Source organism: Barbus barbus (assembly GCF_936440315.1).
Source record: "Barbus barbus genome assembly, chromosome: 40".
Classification (NCBI taxonomy): Eukaryota; Metazoa; Chordata; class Actinopteri; order Cypriniformes; family Cyprinidae; genus Barbus; species Barbus barbus.
Window position 1 is genome coordinate 14,255,740 of NC_136718.1, and position 24,057 is coordinate 14,279,796.

The following is a 24,057-nucleotide window of genomic DNA, read 5'->3' on the forward strand; positions in this document are numbered from 1 at the left end:
TCTATGAGAGCTTGAATGATGATCTTTGTGCATTATCATGGCTCAGCTCCATCCAATGTAATTTCAGAACTCCATAACTCGGTGGGTGTGCCAGCCGTAATGGACTCCTAATTATAAGGAAAGAAAGCAGCCCGTTTCTCCAAGCAGAGCAAGATGGATCCTGCAAATGAAGCTGACCTAAATACACAGCTGTCATTATAGTCCGGAGGATGTTTCATAGCTTGTGTGAAGTGAACAGACCCTCAGAATATACCAGCTTTCTGTCTCTGCCTGTCTGTCTCTGTTCCCATGGCAGTAACTCATAAAGACTAACAATGGGCTCAGACTTACTGACAATGTCATTGAGCAAGAGCTCCGTGAAAAGAGGTGCCTGGGAATCAACGCCCCAGGTGACAACGCACTCTGATTAATATTTATCATTTGCATATTTATTTGATTAGCATCTCTTGCTGAAAACGGCATAAACTTGAATTTTTTTTCTTAATTTTCAAAAAAAAAAGAAACAATAACAAGTTAAGCACCCATTGAACTTTGGAGGGCCTAGTGAGATGTGCGTAATGAATCCAATTAGACGAGTAGATTGAAGAGCCAGGGTAGCGTGATTATAATTAGCATGAACCTTTGCACCTCGCTGTGTGAGGAAGGGTTGTATCTGGGTCGCTGTTGTAAGTTGGAAAGCCCTCGTCGGATTCTGTTATTTGTGTTTGTTAGGATGCTCTTTGTAGAGCATGCTTCTGTAATGCACATCTGCCTTCCGCCTCGTTTTCCCTCATTCCCTCATCCTCCTCTGCTTCCCTTTCTTCTCTGTTCAGAGTGCTATGTGCAATGCTTGTCTTAACGTCTGCCTGTGTGACGCCCTTCTGCTGAAGGGATCCATGGATCCGACTCGCTCTGTGCTCAGTTTTCAGGCTTCTGTGTCATTCAGAACTGAATTATGAATGACTTCAAATTTCCAGTTCAATTCCTGAATTTGAATTGAGGTAGCAAACTGGGTGCAGAATTGTAATTTGAATTTAAAGAAGTACAATGAAAATATGTGTATGTGTTATTATATAATATATAATATTATTATATTATATATATTTGTTATGTCAAATATAATATTTGTAATTATTCTGTTAATAAATTGTATGTATAAAATCCTTATTTATTTATTTATTTATTTGTCAGTATTATTATTATTTTAATTAATTGTCTAATTGGATTGGCTATGGTGTTGGAATAGATATTTGTAATTTATAATATTTATAAATCTAATTATAATATACCTTTATAAATAACTATTCATAAAATAAATAATAATTTGTCATAAATATAATTAGTAATAATTATATATTTTTATATTAAGAATTAGTCAATTATTAGCTATTTTAGTAATGATGTGATTTGTTTGTTGATTTTCTTTGAATTTCAGTTAAAGTCAATTTCTCTTCCTTTCATTCCAATTCAAATTTCAATTAAAAATCCTTTTTGCGATGCAGCCAGTTCAATTCAAATTCACACTCATAAAGTGAAAGCCAATTCCTTAGTTCAGAATTTCACCAACCCTCTCTATTTTCTGTGTCCAACATTAGATAGCAAGCTAATCTAATTTGTGTGGTTTATTCTGTCCTCCCTTCTCTCTCCCTCTCTTTGTCTCGTTCTCTCTCTTCCGCTCCTCTTGCTTCTCCAGTTTCACGGTGTCTCACCTCATCCGTTTCCTCCCTTACGGTGCGGGGAGGGCAACGGAATTAGTTCCTTGGTTAAATTCTTAATGCGTGGGGAGAAAGTTTCTATGCCCTTGAAGCCATTGTTTGGTGATAAGTACTCCTTCAGAAACCAAACACCGCCTCTGGGGGGATTTCTGCTTGTGTCATGCTAATATTTTCTTCTTTCCCTTTTCCTTGCACCTTCTCCTACACGCTTATAAATGTTTCCCCTCAAGCTGAAGGGAAAGGTAGGGAACGAAAGAGAGAAAGACAGAACCAAGGGGGACGTGGCGGGGGGGAAGTCATTGCTTCTGATATGCAGACGCACAAAAAGTGAGACACGCACAGCTTGCCGAAACTCTCAAACTCCTCTCATATTGGCAAGATGCGAGGGAGCGGAGAGTTGGAGTAGACGCTCGTGCGACTGTTTGTATCATGATTCGCACACGCCCTGTAATCCCGATACGAGGGCTGGAGATCTCCATATGCATGAGCGTGCATACAGCAGATCGTAGGAATAATTCTCTGCGTTCACACTGTGCTAAACTCACTAACTTTGCGCCAGAGCTGAGCTGAAGGAGCTTACCGGACCCCCTGAAGTGAGTGTTGGCTAACTGTCTGCGTTCTGACAGCCCTGCAAACCAAGTTAAAGAAATCTTCATTGGCTCAAGAGACCTGCACTTTAAATAGCATGTAACGGTGGCGAGATGTGAGTGGGAGTTTCAACGTGTCAGGATAAAGTATGTAGGGAAGCCGTCTCAATAGGAGAATCTCGTACTATGTGCTAATAGTCCTTAACATCATGTTTCAGTGGCAGCAGTAATTAAACACTACTAGAACGAATGCATAATGCAATACAAAATTGCAGTGTGAATGTAGAGCAGGAGGCGGAGCCACATCGCGCATATTATATAACACCGCAGGGGTCGGAGGTGTGCGGAAATTCTCAGGCCTGATCGCGGCAATTACTCAGCTTCCAAGTCCCGTTATTTCTTCACACCTTCTCATTATTAGAAAACCCGCTTTTCCACACTTACGCTCTCACACAGGCTCCTAATTAACGTCCTCCACCGCTTTCCAACGTTGCTTACGCAACTTTCCTTTCTTTTACATACGTTAACCTCTGCAAAAAATTGCAAATGCAAGTTTGCAAATGCGCTCCTTTTATACGTGCATTGCGTCCCAGTGGCAGTCCCGTCGAGACATATGGCTGTCATCCAGCTTACAGCTGGAGTCCTTGAAGACTGGCACTGCAGCACAGGCCTCGGGGATGGCAGCCCACTATTTCAAAGAGGCTCCGAAAAGGGCTAATTTTTTACTGAGAGAATATGCAAGCCATCTCAATAACCAAAGCCAGGCTGCTTTTTTTTATGAAGTATGTAATCGTGGCTGCACGATTATTTCTCAGAGAACTTTCTCTCCCTTGACTTATTAAATCTGCAAGTTTTTTTTCCCCATCCCCTAGAGACGAAAAACTGAAAATGAGAAACTGAACAAGTGAACGTTTCTTTTCATATCTACTTTTTCGTATTTTTATTTTTATTTTTTTTTAAAGGAGAGTGATTCTTTCATCTTTGTAAGGAAACAAAGGTTGGCTTGGGACAAAGCATTATCGTAGGCTACGGTTCGGGTTTTAGGATCTGTGCCTTGGGAAACGGGTCACTAAAGCGTTTTGAAGGCCATGAGGGCTTTACTGATGAGCCTGATCTCGTCCTTCAGCCGGGCGCTTAGAAGGCACAGATGGAGAGGCGCTGAGAGAGAAGAGCTGGAGGAAAAGCCCGCTTTCAAGGCCTGCAAAATTAGGCACCGATCCACTGTTTACACAGTTACGTGCCAGTTCAAGACGTATTTTAAGCTCTCATTCTCAGCAGAGAAATCAATAGCCGGAAACGTTCTCTTAGAGGAGCTTCTACTGTAGGACACTTTTAGATTGGCACAGGAACACAGCAAGTCGGGAAAGTAACCTGCTTACTTCCCACTTCTGTTTTTATTTTCATTGGCTTAGCTGAGCAGTTGCGTGTGTGGGTTTAAAAGAGATGTGTGTGGCACTGCTTGATTTCTGTCATGAAAAACATGCTTTGGAGTACTAATCATGGTCTTTTGATGCACGCTGTGCTTCATGTGTGTTTGATATGCGCTTCTCCCTGGTTGCCGCCTTCAGATGTGAGGCGGGATTATAGGTGAGCGCCAAGAAGAGGTTAGAGAAGGGTTACGTTCAAATAATTTCCGTCGGTCTCCTGCAGTTTACTAAAGCCATGAGACTGTCTGAGGGTTTCACTCTTGCTAAGTAATATTTAAGGCACAGGCTAAGTCTTTAGCTCTGTTTGTTAGTGCTAAACCTAGTGAGCTGCCTTCTGTCTACATAGTCAGCTGCCTTCTAATACAACATCAACTGCCATGGAATCTTGTTAGTAACCAGTTTAGAACTTTCTACATAGAGTGTGCATCATAGCAATAGCACTACATGACAATTTCAATACAGTCTTTGTTAGCATGCTGCTAAGCTAACACTGTAAAAACGCTTAGCACTCTTAGAAATATTTTTATTGATATTTATCAGTATTGACTTAAAATTAAGTTTATTATCAACATTCCCATCGTATTTATTTTATGAAAATGCATTCTCGGATTGACTTCTTAAGAATTTCACTGAAACTAGGCATTTAACTTCTCTATTACTCTTCATTAATAATAAAAAAAAATAAAAATACAATTTATGGACAAATTATGCAGCCCTACAAACAAACCTAATGAAAATTAACCATTTGCTACACATAAACTCAAAAAACCATAGTTGCTATAGTTAAACCATGGTAACAACCAATTAACCATGGTTTTACTACATATAAAACCACAAATCCATGGTTACTATATTTATTAAACCTTGGTAACCACAAATTAACAATGGTTTACACTAACCACAATTTAATCATGGAATTTGTAGTAAAACTGTGGTTGTACAAATTGGAGTCAAAACACACCAAAAAGCCATGGTTACTACACTTTTACTATAATAAAACCATGGTTAATTTTCAGAAGAGACACTTAGCAAACCTGGCACATTTTGTTTGCATTGCATTTTAAATCGGTTTTTATTAGAATCATAATTAGATTTTTTTACACCCCCAAATCATATTGCCCTAACTAGCATTCTTGAAAATGCTGCCTCTTTAAGCAGCTCAGTGTGTTTTGGAACACAGCAAGTCTCTTCTCCCTTCAAGAAACTCAATGATGTTAATTTTTTTTTCTCATTATTTTGTCCTTATTTGCTCATATCATATTGGAAAAGAAAGTTATTTTTATGGCGAGGGACGTATTTGATTTATCTGAAGGCAGTATGATAGCTCTTTGTGTGCGATATTAAATGTATCTGAGTGTCTGTAATGTTATTTGGAAACGATAGCATCTAATCCAGGAATAAATTACTGCTGTGACAACACCGTGTGTAGCACGGGTAGGGATGCACAGACACGCACACACACACACATTCTTAAAACAAACACTGAAGATGGAGGGGTTCTTATTTATATGTACATACATGTCCAAAGACATACTCACAAGCAAACAGTCAAAAACATGTAATCTTCTATACTCACACACGCCGACCAGCATGCACCTGCAAACATTTGCTGTCACCCTGTCATTTTACCTCTCACACAATACTGAGTGTGCCTGAAGGGCTGCCCTTTATTTTGACATGTCTTTAATCTTAGTGTGAAAGTGCAAACACATCGCGTTTACTCCTCTAGCATTTCTCAGCCCTCAGCTATGGAGCCCAAGCACACAAATGTGCAGCATGTTGTGCATTTGTTTATAAAAACAGTTAAACTAAAAAATATTTTAATTATATCAACATTTACTCATTCTCGTGTCATGCCAAATCCGTTTGACTTTCTGTAGAACACAAAAAAGATTTTAGGCAGTATTAGACAGTGTTCACAGGTGCATTGTTCAAACTCCATTGTATGGAAAAGAGCAGCGTGAACATTCTGCTTTTGTTTTATACAGAAGAAAGAACATCACTCAAGTTTGGAATGGAAATGAGGGTCACTGCTTTTACAGAATCTCCCCTAGAAACCTTCTCCATCTTTTTGTGCATTAATTTTTTACCTTTTCTATAAAAATTCCTCCTGATTGGGCGAAATGAAGCCTTATTTGGTGACGAAAGCTTCTCCTCTAGAGGACGGTGAGCTGTGCTGGTTCACCGCTGACCCACTTCTTCTTTCTTGTTCTCTTTCTCTTTCCCTCTGTGTTGGCATCAAAAACAGGGCCTGTGCTCAGTCCCACTGTCCCTCGGCCCTCTGTCTGCTAACTGCAGCAGTTAATGAACTTACTGTGGAACTACTGTGGCACCACTGAGAGTCCCAGCTACTCTCTTTCATGTTCATTTTTCATATCTGTGCTGTAGCCCAGCATGCTGAATTATTAACTAGAGCTCTCCCTTTTCTGAGATGATGCTTTGTGTTTTACTTGTCTGTCTTTTTTTTTGCCTTCTGTCTGTAGTTGAGGGAGGCTTGGTTAGTGATGCATGAAATGAGATGTGAGTAGTTAGTGTTCTGATTGGATGCTCTAATGGGCTGCATGTTTACAACTGCAAAGTCAGAGTGCATATCTGTTTAGCAAGCAGTTCTCAGACCATCAGGTGTTATGGGTTGGGGAAAAAGGTTGTGTTTTGTGTCCAAAATAAACTATTTCTAATAAAACATAGGTCACATACCCACTGCAGTGGTTATGGGTGTGAAATCCACATTTAAATGCAGGAGTGGATCTATTAAATTATTCTATGATGTATATGAACAGAAAACCGGAGTCACTTAAAAAACAGAAATTTTTGATATAGAGATAATCATAGCAACGGTTTGGTGTCTCACAGGTATAAAAGAGGAATGACATTTCACATGCACACTGCATTGGTTATGGATGTGAAAACCACAATTAAATGTGAGAGTGAATCCATTAATTATTGTGCCGTGTGTGAACAGAAACCTGGAGTCACTCCAGATCCTGAAATGTTTGCTATAGAGATAATCATAGCAATGGCTTGGTGTCTCACAGGTGTAAAAGAGGAATGATATTTCACAAGAATAATGAATACTGCCGTGGTTATGGATATGAAAACCACAATTAAATGCAAGAGTGAATCCATTTAACTATTGTACCGTGTGTAAACAGAAAACTGGAGTCACTCCAGATCCTGAAATGTTTGATATAGAGATAAATATAGCAGCATTTTGGTGTCTCACATGTGTAAACGCGGAACATGGATGGTGGTGGCAATTTAAATGCAGGATCGGAATGTCGCGCTTCTAATAGTTAAAACACCATGTGTAGAGAATCCTGATTAAGCACTGGGAAGTGGAATGACATCTGGATTTAGCAACCTTTACTCTTTCCCTTCCTCCTTATCTCTCCCATCTTCATCTAAGTAGAATGATAATTTGTTTCCCTGCTTTTTGGGGCAGATCTTAACCTGGAGAGCCCCTGCCTGAAGAAGATCTGCGAGTTTGGAGCTGTGTGTGTGGTTAAGAACAGCGAGCCTGTGTGCGAATGCTCAGACGCGTGTCTGCAGGACCAAGACCCTGTTTGCGGCAGTGACGGGCACACTTACAGCAGCTCATGCCAAATGAAGGCCATGGGATGTGCCCTTCAGAAACAGATACAGATGCAGCACAAAGGACCATGTGGTGAGTCCACACACACACACACACACGCATTGATGCCACTCACTCCTTCACTGTCTTTCATCCCCGTCCACCCCCTGCACTTAAGCACTCCACCGATATTTCGAGAGAGGACTGTAATTTTCCTCCTCCGCAACCTTTTTTTGAAACGATGCACTTAAGTTAGAATTAAAGAGGGCAGCATCCTTCACAGTAATTGTTTGCATGAGTCATGGGTTTTTTGTCTGGCTTTTGTAAGCACGCTCCAGATGAGTCTGCAGAGGCCTGCTCGCCCTCCAAACAAACACGTTTATGTGTGTTCTTCACAAAAGGTTTGTAAATCATTTTCGATGGCTGTCTTTATGCTTGGAAGGGGAATATTAACGGTGCTTTTTCTGCTAAACTTGGAGCCCTTGTAAAGCCAGTCCCTTTCACTGTCGGCTTAAGTTCAGAGAGAATGAGGTGGAGCTATTGTGTTGACAAAAGTGTCATGTGTTTGCAGTTTATACATGTGAGTGTATTGGCTCACCCTCCAGTGAAAAGTTGGAAATGGATGCCGGGGGTCATTTGGTAGCAGTAGAATTAATCTCAGATCGCTATAGGCCACGGTTGCCCTTTATTGCAGTGCCGCCTATCATGCTATATATGTTTCCAGATAGCAAATGACAAATGAGAGTGATATCTCTCTCCTCACAGGCTTCTGGAACATAAGCTTAACTACCCACAGAGATTTAACCCACAGAAACAGGTTTGGTTGGGGCTAAACAAGTCAGTGTCATGCATGCATGGTGAAATCTTAAAACTGATGATTCAGGTCTAGAAATAGAGGATTTTAGAAATGCTTGAGCTTGACAGGTTTGTTTTGAAACGGCAAGCTTGATGTTCTATGTGTAGAAAGTAATAATAGGCTTCCCACAATCAAAGAAAACCTGTAAATAAAAGATAATGGTAACACTTTAGTATAGGGACCAGTTCTCACTATTAACTAGTTGCTTATTAGCATGCCTGTTATTAACATATTGGCTCTTTATTAATACTTATAAAGCACATATTCTGCATAAGCATATTCTATATTCCTAATCATACCCAATAAAACTTACTGGGTAGGTAAAAACAACTACCTTACTAACTGTTACCGATTAATAAGCAGCACATTAGCAGTTTATTGAGGCAAAAGTCATAGTTAACAATAGTTAACATAGTTAACGGGGGAAGTCGTGGCCTAATGGTTAGAGAGTCGGACTCGTAATCGAAAGGTTGCGAGTTCGAGCCCCCGGCCGGCAGGAATTGTAGGTGGGGGGAGGGAATGTCCAGCGCTCTCTCCACCCTCAATACCACGACTGAGGTGCCCTTGAGCAAGGCACCGAACCCCCAACTGCTCCCCGGGCGCCGCAGCATGGCTGCCCACTGCTCCGGGTGTGTGTTCACGGTGTGTGTGTGTGTGTGTGTGTGTGTGTGTGGATTTGTTCACTACTCACTGCTGTGTGTGTGCACTTGGATGGGTTAAAGGCAGAGCACCAATTTCGAGTATGGGTCACCATACTTGACAATACGTCACGACAATACGTCACGACTTAGTTAATAGCAAGAATCTGACCTTAAAATAAAGTGTATTCAAGGCAATAAACTTAAATATATATATTTAGATCAAATTTAGATATAAAATTATTTGCTTTTTAATTATATATACTTTATATTTATAATTACATAAAATCAATCATGGGTACCCCATATATAATTAGAAATATGTAATTAGAAAGTATTTATTTAATTATGTAAATAATTTATTTTATTTTATTTGACAAGCTTTATCAAATGTATTAATGTTTACAGTTTAGTCATTCATTCACTGAGAAACAACTGAAAACTAATCCAGTAAAAACAGCAGTGGTTGGTAGATGGTCCAGTCTAGATGATTAATCAGCTGAACTGCAAAATTGTGTGACTGGTTTAGACCTGCTAGATCATGCTGGACAAGCAATTTAGAGATGGTAGAACATCTTATAACCAGCTGTGGTATTCCATAAACAAGCTTAACCACCTTGAACGGGATTGACCTGGTTATTCCAGCTGGAAATAATCATTGTAGTTTGAAAGAAATCCACCCATTACAGCATCACAGCAGTGTTGATGGGTCCGGCCCCTCGCTGGAACAGGTGTCAATGGAAAGGGGCAATAAAAAGCTGCAAACAGCTAACCATACAGAAGGAAATGTTGTTCATTTAGTGCTGTGTACACAGACACACTCTCCACCACAAGTGAATTCTATTATTATCACCGTTAATTATCCAGGCCCATTCAGACCACAGCCTCTGCCTCACTAAGACCCCAGCTGTGTTTGTGTGTATTTGTTCATGAAAGCTTGTATGTGGGTCGCTGTTGGTAGCAATGCACCCACATGAGTGGGTGTATGATGTGCTCGTGACCAAATGTCATTTAATTTTCTTCACTCCGCATAGAGGGGAGACTCATAAATGCCCTTATCTTTATAGTTCAGGTGCAGTCGTTTAGAGGTATGACTGACATTGTTTATTATTCAGATTTTTCCCTCACGTTTGAGTGGCGGCTGACCTTGTCGCACAGCTACAGGAAAGCGTGCAGTTGTAATGGAGTATTTGATATCTGCTCCTCTGAGAACCAATACGTATATGTTTATATGCAAGGAAATGAAAGAACAGCCAACGAGTCAGCAGCAAATAAGCACTTTTTACTGGTGATTGAAATATTACTGGCCACAGTTGGGGAATATAGGTTACCTGCAAGACACTGAGCTGGAAGCGGAAGAAAAATCATCAGGCTGTGGAAGGAGTGAGAGGGCAGTAAATAAAAACTAGGAGGAGATGGAGCAGACTAATAGAGCCAGTGCCCTTGCCCAAGCACCAATCGCCAGGGAATTTTTACAGCTATTCACAAAAACTGCTGTTCTGTACCTGACATTAACAATGTTCCTTCCTTTCTCTGGGCAAAAGAGAGCAGTTTACCACTCACCTTTAGAGGAATTGTTCATCCAAAAATGAAACTTTTGTCATCACCAAACCTGTATGACTTTTTTTTGTGAAGAAAAAACACTTTTTCATTGGAATGAAACTGAATTCTGAACATTTAAACCATTATTCATAGAAGTTCTGAAAACATCCATTCTAGCTTTCCTGCACTAAAAAAAAGTTTGATGTAGAAACAATTTTTACTCAGAAATTGGTAGTATTTCACAATTAATGACAAAAGGCAAGTAATACATTGAATTAAAGCTGAAGTTTTTAAGTGGAAAGACTGAAATAGCATCTTTTTTTAAGACAATTCACTTTTCATTATAATGGAATTGAATTCTGAACATTCGAACCATTATTCACTGAAACAAAAAATCTGAAAACATTCATTCTTGCTTTCCTACATTGAAAAAAGTTTGATGTAGAAACAATTTTCACTGAGAAATTTTATTTCACAATTAATGACAAATGCAAGTAACATATTGAATTAAAGTAAACATTTTTACTAGAAAAAAATCAATTACAGATTGATTCGTTCACATATCAGGCTGATTCAGTTCTCAATGACTAAATTTCAGTCTTTTTCAACACAGCTGCCGCAAGAAGACATGTATTTGACACCCAAATGGTACCTTTTTTATACCTTTATGATATTTTTGTGGTGCTTTTGTGCTCTTCTTGAAGCTTGAAAGCTCTAGTCCCCATTCATTCATTGTAACTGCATACAAAAGAGAGAAACATTATTCAGAATTTTCTTTCTGCTTCGAATAAGAAAGAGCGTCATACAGGTTTTGAATGACATGAGAGTGAGTAAATGACGGCACAATTTTCATTACTGGGCCTGAATGCACAGAATTTCTTCTTGTTTCCCATAAGGCTAAGCTCTGCCCTAATGGCCTGTGTCTGTATTCGTATCTCGGGTCCAGCTCTGTATGCTGGATCGCTGTTTATATGTAACCAACTGCCATATCTACTGTATTGCGCTCCCCTCTGCCGAGGCCATGAAAGCATGGAAACATGTTGCAACTGATAAAGAAATGCCTTTATCACACATACTGATAAAGGAGAATACCAGCAGCCATGAGAATGTGATTTATCGGCCTGCATTGGACTGTCACGATGAAGCGCTCTTGGGCAGCCGCTGGGCAGCATGCTGCAGCTGCTTTTAATAAGACGGCCGAACACAGTCCCTGAGGTTGACTGAGCGCAGATCCTGAGCGGGGGTGAGGTCACTTTATTAATGTGCAATAAACAGGTTGGTAGAAGAGAGACGAGAGATTTATGCATGAGGACCTCTCTCCATTAACACTAAATCAGGTGCTGTTATTACCCCAGGACTAATTGAATGTGATAGCAGTTGCTCTAATGCAATCCCCCAGGTGTAATTGTCATCAGCCATGCTCCCTCCCTCCCTCTCTCCCAGTTGGAACCACATTTTGTTTTACTGATTAACTGGGCACTCGGTAATCATAGCAAGATATCTGAGAACTAGGGATGTCAATTTAACACGTTAACTGTGATTAATTAAAAAACACACATACACTAAAACCCTTAATCACACTCTCTGACCCGTATTTAAATTGTGTAATAAGGAAATAAATAGTACTAGAACGATTTTATATCTTCAGTTAATAATTGAATTGCATATTGCAATTAATATCACAAATTAACATTTTGTATAAAGTTTAATACTATTAATTGTTTCATATTAATAATAATTATTTTAAATTCTTCATTTTGTATGTAATAATTTTATAATATATCTAACATTTCTTAATATATACATTTTATATTAATATAATTTTAAATCAATATAAATAAGAAATTAATAAAATTTATTCAAATGTAATATCATATATAAATGTAAAATTAATCATTAGTGCTGTCAATCGATAATTTAAAATACTAGGATTTTCCTGTAAATGTGTTGAAATAAAGGAATGCATGACAAACTAGTTTAAGGAAACTAGTAGAAGTAGCCCAAAAAAAGGCAACCCACAGCTCTGTAATTTTTCCCGCGACTGTATTTTCAAAATAGCCCAATTGTGCAGGAAAACCGTGACCCTGGCAACACTGGTTCGCTGTACCCTTATGACATATGTATACATATCTCTTGCGCACTCTCTCTCTCTCTCTCTCTCTCTCGGACACACTCGCTCTCTCTCTCTGTGTTCGCTTCACTTTTGTCGAGCCCGGCGCCCCATAATCACACAATCCCTACATCCCAATGTGCATACATTGGGACGCAGGCCATGATTTCCTTCCATGCTGCGATGACGGCAAGAAGTTGGGTCAAACCTTATCAAACGATTAATTTGCGTTAAAAAAATATTAACGTGTTAAAATTTTTAGATTAATCACATGTGTTAACGCTTTAACGTTGACAGCCCTATTAATAACACATTTCATATATACTGTAACATATAATGTATTAATATAAAATATATTAAAATGCAATTATTATATGTAATATAATTTAGTTAATAATATGTGATTTTAATTACACATACATATATAAAAAAATAAAATGAAATGAATGCCATATATTTTATATATAATATAACTGTATTCAATAATATGTGATTTTCAATTGCATGAAATATATACACACACACACACACACACACACACACACGCACGCACACATACACACAGACACACATGTTGGTTTTTGTGGTTTATGGGGACTCTCTATAGGCGTAATGGTTTTTATACTGAACAAACTGTGTGTGCTATTGCCCTACACCAACCCTACACCTAAACTTAGCCCTCACAGGAGACTTTGTGCATTTTTAGATTTTCAAAAAAACACCATTTAGTATGTTTTTTAAGCCTTTTGAATTACGGGGACATAGGCAGTGTCCTCATAAACCACCTTCATATTGTAATACCTCTGTCATACCCATGTCATTATACAAATTTGTGTCCTCATAAACCACATAAACTTGCACACACACACACACACACAAACACACACACACAAACACACACACACACACACACATATATATATATATATATATATATATATATATATATATATATACAATAAATCACGTAATTAATTCCATATATTTTGGTATAAAATAAATGGAATTATTTACATGTTTTTTTAAATATATGTATATTCTATCATTTTGAATGAATTACTTTGTATAAAACTAAAAAACTAACACTAGCTTCTCTAATCTTTTTGTATTCTATCTGTTTGTTTTCTTTTGTTTTCTTTATATTTATTATAAAATTTGAAATCCATCTATGCTTACTTGAATTGTCTCTTCTTTGTTAAATGTACATTGTGAAGTGTCCTTGAGCACTGGAAAGGCGCTATATAAATAAAACTTATTATTATTATAAAATTAACAAAAGCAAAAAAAAGGCCTCTAACACTGGCTTGCTACATTCTTTTTCTATTCAATCTGTTTTCTTTTTATTATATAATAAAAAAAAAAAAAACCCTTGCGTTAAGCTAATTGAGACATGTTATAGCACTTACATATCGTTGCTCTCTTGTTGATTTTGATTGCTTCCGTTCTCCTCATTTGTAAGTCGCTTTGGATGAAAGCATTTCCTAAATGACTAAATGTAAATGTATAAAATAGCTTAATTTGGGGGTTTTCCTCTGTAAATATTGAAATGTGGTTAATTAAATGCAATGTCATGTCAGGGGGCTGTAACTATTTCCGAAGGCACAACATCAGTAGAAATGGATGACATTATAATATGCTCTGCTGTGCCTGCATGTAAACAGAGCACTGTTGCTCCCATCTGCACGATGGAAGGATGCTTTAGCCCAGACTTTGCAGAGAGATTTTAATAAAGCGGTCAGGCGGCCGGGCAGCTGAGGCTGATCCTAGTGAGCGATGGCGTGAATCTGTAGCCTGAATCTCTCCGTTGACATCACACTTCCTTTTCAGCAGATGAGTCCTGCACCAACTGCTCGTTTGGCGCGATCTGCGACGCTCAGACTGGCCGGTGCGTGTGCCCCAAAGGGTGTTTGGAAACACGGCAGCCCGTGTGCGGCAGCGACGGGGTGACGTACGAGAACGAGTGCAAGCTGAACGTGGAAGCCTGCACTAAGCAGCTGGATCTCAGAGTGGTGGCCCATGGAGAATGCAGTGAGTACAGAAAAACAACAATCAGTTCATCCATCACCTTCATACATGTTCACTCATCAGTCTGCGTTTGCTGCAAAAAAAATCATTTTCTGTAGTATTTTTGTTTTGATTTCCAGTAAAAGTTATAATTAATATTAATATATTAATATTAATATTCTGACAGATATGACTTTTTCTGATGTATCTTGAACTAAGGTTATCTGTTTTGTTTGTTTATTTTTTAGAATTATGCTTTAAGCAAGAAAATTGACAATTTAGGAATAAAAATTTACTTAATTCAAAATAAATGTTCTCTGAAAAACTCTTGTGCAGTTTTACTTTTCAAGCAAATTATGTTTTGTTTAGTTTATTTTTAAATTGCTGGATTATGTGGTACTAGAAAACAAGACAAAATACTGATGAAGAAAATGTTTTGCAGTGCCGTTTTCTTGTCAAAACACAAGAAACTGTTTCAGCACTCTTTCCAAATCATGCATGCTACATGATTTTACGTGGTGCTTTTTTACATAGCAGAATCCCATGTGAATGCGTTTGGAGTTTCAGGAGGACGTTAATTGAGGTGGGAGCATGTTTCTTGCATCTCTTTGTTTCTCAACAATCCTATCCTGTGATTTGTGCCTGTCGTGTGTGTGTGATCAGAAACCTGTGGCAGCACTGTGTGTAGCTGGGGAGCGCGGTGCGTGCAGAACAAGTGTGAGTGTCAGCAGTGCATGGGTCAGCCGGTGAAACTCGTGTGCGGCAGCGACGGCAACACCTACAACAACGACTGTGAGCTTCGGCTGGCCTCCTGCAAGAAACAGAGGAAGATTGAGGTGGACAAACCTGGCGTCTGTGATGAAGGTGGGTTTATGTGTTCATGTATGCGATAAGATAAGTGAGAAGCTGAACTCCCTGTTATTTGCTGATTTTCACAGTTGTATTCAGGGCTAGCCGAGTTAATGCATTCACTCCAAACTGTTTATTGCAGCCAATTTAACATCCTTGCATCGACTGCACTTGGTGACCCGTCATATTTGAAGCATGAAATGCAGGCATCAGTATGCACCTTGTGTTCTCTGTTTTTTTGCCGTAGGTCTCTGTTGTGTCAGTGTTTGAGATTCAGTTTTATTTTGGTTTTGATGCAGTTACAGATGGTACCATGCTTTCTACTTGTACTAACATTTAATAGTACATATGTATAAATGTAATATTCACAATAAATGTGCAATAAAACACACACACGCACACATAAGTATGTTAATGAGGCGCAATGGAGTGACGTCAAGTCCCCTCTTCGACTGATTGTCTAGAGAAGGAGCTGTCAATCTAGAACTAGTGGACCAATGATAACGCTTAAACCCATCCTGGTTAACATGAAATTGCAATATTTGGAAAAGCAAGCACTAAACGTGGAAGCAAAAGCGAAGTGAAAATCAACATAAGCATACAAAAAAAAAAAAATATGAGCAGAAAATATCTGAGAGCACAAAAAACAGAAAAATATCAAAGGAAAACATGATTTTGTGTGAAAGTTAAATAATTTTGCATTAATATTTCAGTTTTGTGCAATATGATTTTAAATGTTTAAAGTTTTGATTCATGCTTATAATTTTTTTTAAATGCTTTATTAAATTTTTGATTTTGGCTAATTCGTTTTTTGATCTGTGACCATTGTTTGCTATTCTTTCATTTGTACATTTTGTGCAATATATTTTGACTTATATTTTTACATTTTGGTTTCACACTTATCATTTTTTATGCGTGACTGCAATACTTTTGGCAGTAAACTGATCCCATAAAGTATCCCTGAGATTTTTAAATAAATATTTAATATATTTATTTAATATTAATTAAGTATCATTTTTCATGTTCACGGTTCTCTGACATTGGTTACTGGTCACATTACATGCAGGTAAACAAATAAAATATTTCATTTTTTACTATGTGTTTTGTTTTGATTTATGTTATTTTAAAATTATTTATTTTAATTTAACATTTTTATGATTTAATTAATTATTAGCTTTTCTTTAAACTCACAAACCCACTGCAGTTCTTTTACAAACCATGGTTTGGGAAACCTTGATGTACTGTAATGTTTAATCCACATTGTTAATTACAACAAATGTAATAACTTTTCTTACTCTTTGTATTTTTACATCAATATGGTGCAAGATTGTCCAAAATGATAAACGAGAAGTAATCTAAAAGTAACCAACAAGTAGTCTTATTATACAGTATTACCTAAAATGTGTAATGCAATGTATTACATTACAAAGTACAATTTTTTTTCACATAAATTGAAATCAGTAACAGACTACAACTTAATCTACAAAGTACTCTACCCAGCTCTTTATATACAACCCGAATTCCAGAAACTTTTAAATGTGAATAAAATGAAAACTAAAAGACTTTCAAATCACATGAGCCAATATTTTTTCACAATAGAACACACATGTTTAAACTGAGAAATTTTACAATTTTATGCACAAAATGAGCTTCTTTCAAATTTTGATGCCTGGTACAGGTCTCAAAATATTTGGGACAGGGGCCAATTTACCATGGTGTAGCATCTCCTCTTCTTTTCAAAACAGTTTGAAGACATCTGGGCATCGAGGTTATGAGTTTCTGCAGTTTTGGTGGTGGAATTTGGTCCTATTCTTACCTGATATAGGTTTCCAGCTGTTGAAGAATTCGTGGTCATCTTGGACGTATTTTTTGTTTAATGATGCACCAAATGTTCTCTATAGGTGACAGAGCTGGACTGCTGGCAGACCAATTCAGCACCCGGACTGTTCTACTATGAAGCCATGCTGTTGTAATAGCTGCAGTATGTGGTTTTGGATTGCTGAAATACACGTCGTCTGGAGGGGAGCATATGTTTCTCTACAACCTTTATATACCTTTCAGCATTCAAAGTGCCTTCCAAAACATGCAAGCTACCCATACCGCATGCACTTATGCACCCCCATACCATCAGAGATGCTGGCTTTTGAATTTAATGCTGATTACACGCTGAAGGTCTTCCTCCTCTTTTGCCCGGAGGACATGGCATCCGTGATTTCCAACAAAAATGTAAAATTTGGACTCGTCTGACCATAAAACACTTTTCCACTTTGAAACAGTCCATTTTAAATGAACTCTGGCCCACACGACACGACGGCGCTTCTGGTCCATGTTCACATATGGCTTCCTATTCGCATGATAGAGCTTTAATTGGCATCTGCAGATGGCACTTCAGATTGTGTTTACCGACAGTGGTTTCTGGAAGTATTCCTGGGCCCATTTAGTAATGTCAATGACAGAATCATGCCAATGAGTGATGCAGTGTCATCTAAGGGCCTGAAGACCATGGGCATCCAACAAAGGTCTTCGGCCTTGTCCCTTACGCACAGAGATTTTTCCAGTTTCTCTGAATCTTTTGATGATGTTATGCACTGTAGATGATGAAATTTTCAAAGCCGTTGCAATTTGACATTGATGAACGTTGTTTTTAAAGTATTCCACAATCTTTTTACGCACTCTTTCACAGACTGGAGAGCCTCTGCCCATCTTTCTTTCTGAGAGACTCTGCCTCTCTAATACATCCCTTTTATACCTAATCATGTTACAGACTTGATATCAGTTAACTTAATTAGTTGCTAGATGTTCTCCCGGCTGAATCTTTTCAAAATGTCTTGTCTTGCGTTTGTTGCCCCCGTGCCAACTTTTTTGAGACCTGTAGCAGGCATCAAATTTGAAATGAGCTCATTTAGTGGATAAAAGTGTACATTTTTATATTTGAAACATTTGTTATGCTCTCTATGTTCTATTGTGAATAAAATATTGGCTCGTGTGATTTGAAAGTCTTCATTTTATTCAAATTTAAAAAACGTCCCAACATTTCCAGAATTCGGATTGTAATAAACTATAATGTACCCTACCACATCTCTGTATAGTCCTGATGTAATATCTCACTTAAGTCATTCCCAGCAGGCTGTTTGGCAGTAAAAAAAAAAAAAAGAAACACATTTTTCTCTAAGTCTCATCAGACCTTTCTTTCCAGCTCTATAAGCTGTAGAGGAGTTGCTATTAAAGGCTGCAGGATCTGGGTCCGGTCAATAGACCCTGCCCAGAGGCCAGTGACACCTGCTTTGTCAATTTATTCTCTAGACTAGTGATGCAACACCGCAGCAGCTAAAACACATCAGCCGGCAGGTCTTTAGAAGAATTGTGAACGGGGTTTTAAGTTGACGAAAACTGAGCTCTTTTGTCTATCTTACATTTAGCTTTCAAACACCGCACTCCATTTGTGTGATGCCTGGTATGATTTTGTGGTTGTGGGCACAAAATATCAATGTCAAAGTAAAACATTTTCTCAGAGTGGCCAAAGGGGCTGTTTATTTACACAGAGATGGTTTATTCATTTGTTTAGACCTGGCTTCAATACGCATGTTCATTAGTCATAAGAAAGAAATGGCAGTGTTCTGTGGCTCTTTTATTTGGAGGTAATGAAAAATGACAGTGTTCCCTGCGTCTGGCCGTAGCGGTGAATTTATCACCTGTTTAATTTCACACTCTGCTAGTCTGAAGTCAGCCTCATTGTAGACACAGACAAAGCGATATGAGAGAACCAAGCATCACCTTGGGGCCGAGGCCCGCTTTTAATTGAATATACGTTTACTAAATAGGATTATGCATTGGAAATAGCAACATAATAGCATATGAAGCAGCAGTACACGCTCCGGATCACCCACAGGAAGAGAGTTTAGGAGAGGGCAAACAGGAGAGAGTGTGAAGTCATCCGTTACACACAAGTATCTTCTCATAAAGAACTTCTGCAGGCTGTCAGGATGCCCTATTGCTCCTAATGTTGGCACCATTACAGAAAGCAACCAACTAGGGCTGGGATTTATTGCTTAAAAATTTTTACTTTTTTTGTCTATAAATATCTTGATATAAAGTGTGTGTGTTTTGTATTTTTGTTAAATGTTTTGTTCATTTAGAAAAGAAAACAAGCTATTGTAGCCAACTGAATTATTCTTATTATTTTTAAATAATTCTATAACACAGTAAACATCTAGTACATGTATCTACACATAACTTATGTGACATAAGTAATATATGTGAATATCTAATTAATATTATGTAGGCATATTTTCCACAGTATTCTTCATAAAAATTAACACAAAAAAAACAAATATTTCATATTGTTATTAATGCTCCCCACTATAACAATACTTAGTATTAATAATAATTTATCTATTATTTTATTTAAAATAAAACAAAAAGTTTCTGAGCACTGATGAATTGTTGAATCAGTTTTGAATTGAATCAGTTTGAACAGATTGAAATGAAATGAATCATACTTTCCCATTCTATTGCCAGTTTTCTACTGAAGTTCAAATCTGAAGATACTCTGTAAGGAACAGTTTACCCAACAATGAAAATTCTGTCAAAATTTAATCTTTAAAAAATGTGTCTTTCTTTCCTCTGTAGAGCATGAAAGACAATATTTTGAGGAAGAATATTTTAGAAATGCCCACATAATGAATGTAAATGGCATCCAAAACAACATTAGACATCACTGACTTTTATTGGGTGGACAAAAAACATGGCGATATTAATCAATGTATCCTTTTTTGTGTTCTGCAGGGGGAAAAAAGAAAGTCATACAGTTTTGGGTCAACATGAGAATAAGTAAACAAGGGTGAAAATTTAGTTTTTTGGAGTAAATTATGTTTTTAATGTTCTCAGAGTCATTAAAAGTCATGTGATGCCTTTTGTCAAATCAAATATCCCAAAAAAGTCACGATATTCACAATTTTCCTTAATTTTATCCCCAGTAAAGTCATTGCATGTACAGTATATTGTGAATATTTTAGTTATTGCCCAATCCTACAACTAACCATCCAGCCGATATTGAGGGCCAAAGGTTGTGTATGTGTGTGTGTGTGTGTGTGTGTGTGTGTGTAGATGTATACCCATAGTTTGAGATACAGAGGTCAACAACTTGTGATGAATGTGAATGTTGACTCTTGAGGGGAGAAATGAAAAAGAGAGTGAGGAAGAGAGAGGTAGACAAGGTGTGTGTTTGTGTGTGCGTGCCAAAGTGAAGTGTGACATTTAGAAGGTCTGTGTGTGTGTGTGTGTGTGTGTGTGTGTGTGTGTGTGTGTGTTTTCATGGGAGTTATGCATTCACAGTAAGGCATCCCAGCCACCTGCAACAAACTAGCAGTTAAGTCTGAAGGTCACTGTCCTTGCCGTGCTCCCGCTTGACTTTTTTTTCTCCCCGTTCTTCCCATATCTCTCTCCTCTCCCTGTCATCTATCTCCTCATCGGCCAGAAAAACCTTTCACCTCTTGATGGTACCATCTGTTTTTTTCTACTGGAGTTATTCTGTCTGTTTACCCACTTTACTTTCACTCTAGCTCGCTCTTTATTCCTTCAGCTCTCCGTCTTAATGGAAACCGCATGGCTAAATGGACTCCGTAAGTACATGATTGAGTTAAAGAGACGGAAAAGGGCTTTGAGGACAGCTGATGTGTACATCTTGGTGTTCGCTAATTGAAAGGTTCGCATGCAGCGCGAGTGGTGGTGACATCAAAGGACCGAAACTAATTAGCACCTCCCCCCCCCACCCGTATCCACTCACTCCACCAGGTTTATTTATTCACCTTTTTACGTTTTTTTTTTCTGCTAACGCACAACAGAACCGTGAACGTAAACGCTTTCATCTTGTGCTTAGCTTGCACAATTTGGCTTAGGTGGCCCAGAGAGCCTCGTATATGGAAATGATTGCTGCTGCAGCTCAGTGGTCAGGTTTATCAGAGTCAGAGTTTAGAAACCTTCATTTAAGCGTATTATTTACTGTATCGCTGATGAGGGGATGAGAGCGTGTGTTGAATCTGTAATGGGTCTTTGCAGTGCAAATCTGCTTTGTGGCTTTGGAATTGCTTGTGGTATCAGGTCTGTTTCATACGCAAACGCAAGCAGCACATTTATTTATATGCTTAAATTACAGTTTATAGTATTTACACTGAGTGTATATGCAGCACAGTGCTGTGTAGAAGAAGCTCTGCTGCAAGATGAGTTTTTTTTTTAGTGCTGATCTTTACTGTGAAAAGTGTGCTTGACAGCAGAAAACACTTGAAAGTGCACTATAAATTTATCAACAATCTTTTATTATCAATATAGGCTTTTATGAAGCAACATAACAATTATGCAAACTATGTGATCCCTCAGAAATTGTTCTAATATGCTGATTTGGTGCTCAAGAAACATTTCTTATTATTATATACATTAAAAACAGTTATGCTGCTTAATATTTTTGCAGAAACTTTGACATATTGTTTTCAAGTTTCTTTGATAAATAGAAATTTTAATGAAATGAATATTCTTTTATTCTTTTATTCATCAGGAGTGCATTAAATTGATCAATAATGACAGTAAAGATATTTATAATGTGGCTCAAGATTTTTCATATAAGATTATCATAGATCAGTCAGTTAAAACATTTCAAAAACATGTTTATTTATATATATATATATATATATATATATATATTAGTATATTGTTGTTATTATTATTAAATGTATTTGTTGTGAAAGTATGTGCAGCATGAAGCACTTTGTGCTTCAGACAGTTTGTAACTGTTTTCTCTGTTTGCTGTGCCTTAATAATAGGCAAATGGTGTGAAAAAAAGAGAAAGGTTGTAATAATCATAGTCAAATGCTACATTCTTTCCCCTTGGAGTCTCTTGGCTGATCTTAACAAGACTCTGCCCTAAGGCGTAAATTCAGCTCAGCTCACATTAAGCAAAATACCAAATCTCTTCATCACAGCGTCGGATCGCTAATGCTCTGAAGCAGAAACCTGATGTCTACACAGTGAGTGCATTTGCTCTCTGTATCACTGTGGCCAGGGCTTCAGGATTGAGTGCTTTCATTGTTTCCAGGCTGGGGCTAACGAATTGAATGGCCTCCACGAGTATCGACCCTGCAAGGCTGTCAGTGTGGATTTTTGATAAGACGTATCAGTGCTGGCCAACCCCTAGCCTTTACTCTGACCAGCTTCATAAGCTGTTTAAGGAGATTTTTTATGCTAAGTGGCATTTCCACCTATACGCAATCGATTTTCCCATCAGTGTGCACGAGGTTGCCCTACCCAGCTTTGCATGTGAAGAAAAGAACGCGTTTAACTTGCAGTGGAGACATGGGAAAGAGCATCCACAGGCATTTGGTTTTTCCTCATTAATCAAATCGATCGACATGCGGATTTTGTGTTTCCCTGATGCTAATGATAAACTGGCTGATTAATCGCAATTAATTGCATATATGACTATCTGCAGAGATAAGACCCTAAAAGAAAATAATACAAAGTTGTGAAGTTACCTCAAAATTGCAAAATATTATTACAGGTTGAAATAAATATTGATTATTTGAATATTTTTTAAATGTTATTTCTTTATGAGATGGTAAGCTGAATTTTCAATAGACTTCAACTTTCAACTTCAGTCTTCAGTCACATGATCCTTCAGAAAGCATCTATATATGTGTGTGTGTGTGTGTGTGTGTGTGTGTGTGTGCATGTTTATGTGGTTTATGAGGACACAAATTTGTATAATGACATGGGTATGACAGAGGTATTATAATATGAAGGTGGTTTATGAGGACACTGCCTATATGTCCCCGTAATTCAAAAGGCTTAAAAAACATACAGTACTAAATGAAAATCTAAAAATGCACAAAGTCTCCTGTGAGGGCTAAGTTTAGGTGTAGGGTTGGTGTAGGGCAATAGCACACACAGTTTGTTCAGTATAAAAACCATTACGCCTATGGAGAGTCCCCATAAAACACAAAAACCAACATGTGTGTGTGTGTGTATATATGTATATATATACATATAAGCATAGTTATAGATATAGACATTTTTCTCAGCAAATACACATTTTTTCCTTAATTAAGGCAAACTCGCAGTTATGAACTGCAGCAAGTTTTACACTCTTTTTATTAGAGCTGCTCGGCAACTTTCATTAAAAATAACAAACGGTAATGCTTTGTTACGGAGAGTGGTGCTTTATATCTCCAGCAAGTCAGCTTTGTTGACTAATGAACTTTAATTCTAATTAAATAGGCTAGATAAGAGTGTGTTTAATGAGGCGACTCATCTGAAGAAAAACGCTCACGATTTCCTCACCCATAATCCTGGAGAGAATCGAGATTTTTCCCACAGAGAAACTAACCCTGAACTCGCACCAAGACTAACTGCACCCGACAAAATGTAGAGTGATTACTGACGTCACACAAGATGGTCGTGAAACACCTGTTTACAATGATTTCCTGTGTTAGATTACAGATTGTCAGTTATTTCACTTCTAATCGAAATGTGAGAGAGACTTTGCTGGTGGCACTCTGGTGTCTTGTTTAATTTATTTCATTAGTTGCTGGGTATTTCCGTAGTTGGTCATTATCTTGTTCTTCCAGCAGTGCCTTTGCTTCAATCTTCACCCCAACGTGAAGAAAATCTCAATGTTCTCTGCTCCATATGCACTGAATGTCTGAATACTTTGCCAAGCACTGCCCATTAATTCTTGGCAGCAAAAGTTAAAATAAGATGCTTGAGTACCTGGGAATATTTTTATTTTATT

At 37.8% G+C, this 24,057-nt stretch overlaps 1 protein-coding gene across 8 annotated transcripts in view; it reads left to right on the plus strand.

The window, feature by feature from the left end:
* LOC306859145 (agrin-like) overlaps window positions 1-24,057 on the plus strand; it is a 253,049-nt gene that overhangs the window by 173,753 nt on the left and 55,239 nt on the right. For 5 of the 8 annotated variants that reach the window (XM_079400015.1, XM_079400016.1, XM_079400022.1 and 2 more), the window contains 3 exons: window positions 7,151-7,372; window positions 14,253-14,453; window positions 15,093-15,293. In XM_079400015.1, the coding sequence (XP_079256141.1) occupies window positions 7,151-7,372; window positions 14,253-14,453; window positions 15,093-15,293 (624 nt within the window). The remainder of the gene's footprint in view (window positions 1-7,150; window positions 7,373-14,252; window positions 14,454-15,092; window positions 15,294-24,057) is intronic. The other 3 variants (XM_079400018.1, XM_079400019.1, XM_079400021.1) reach the window with 1 other exon arrangement.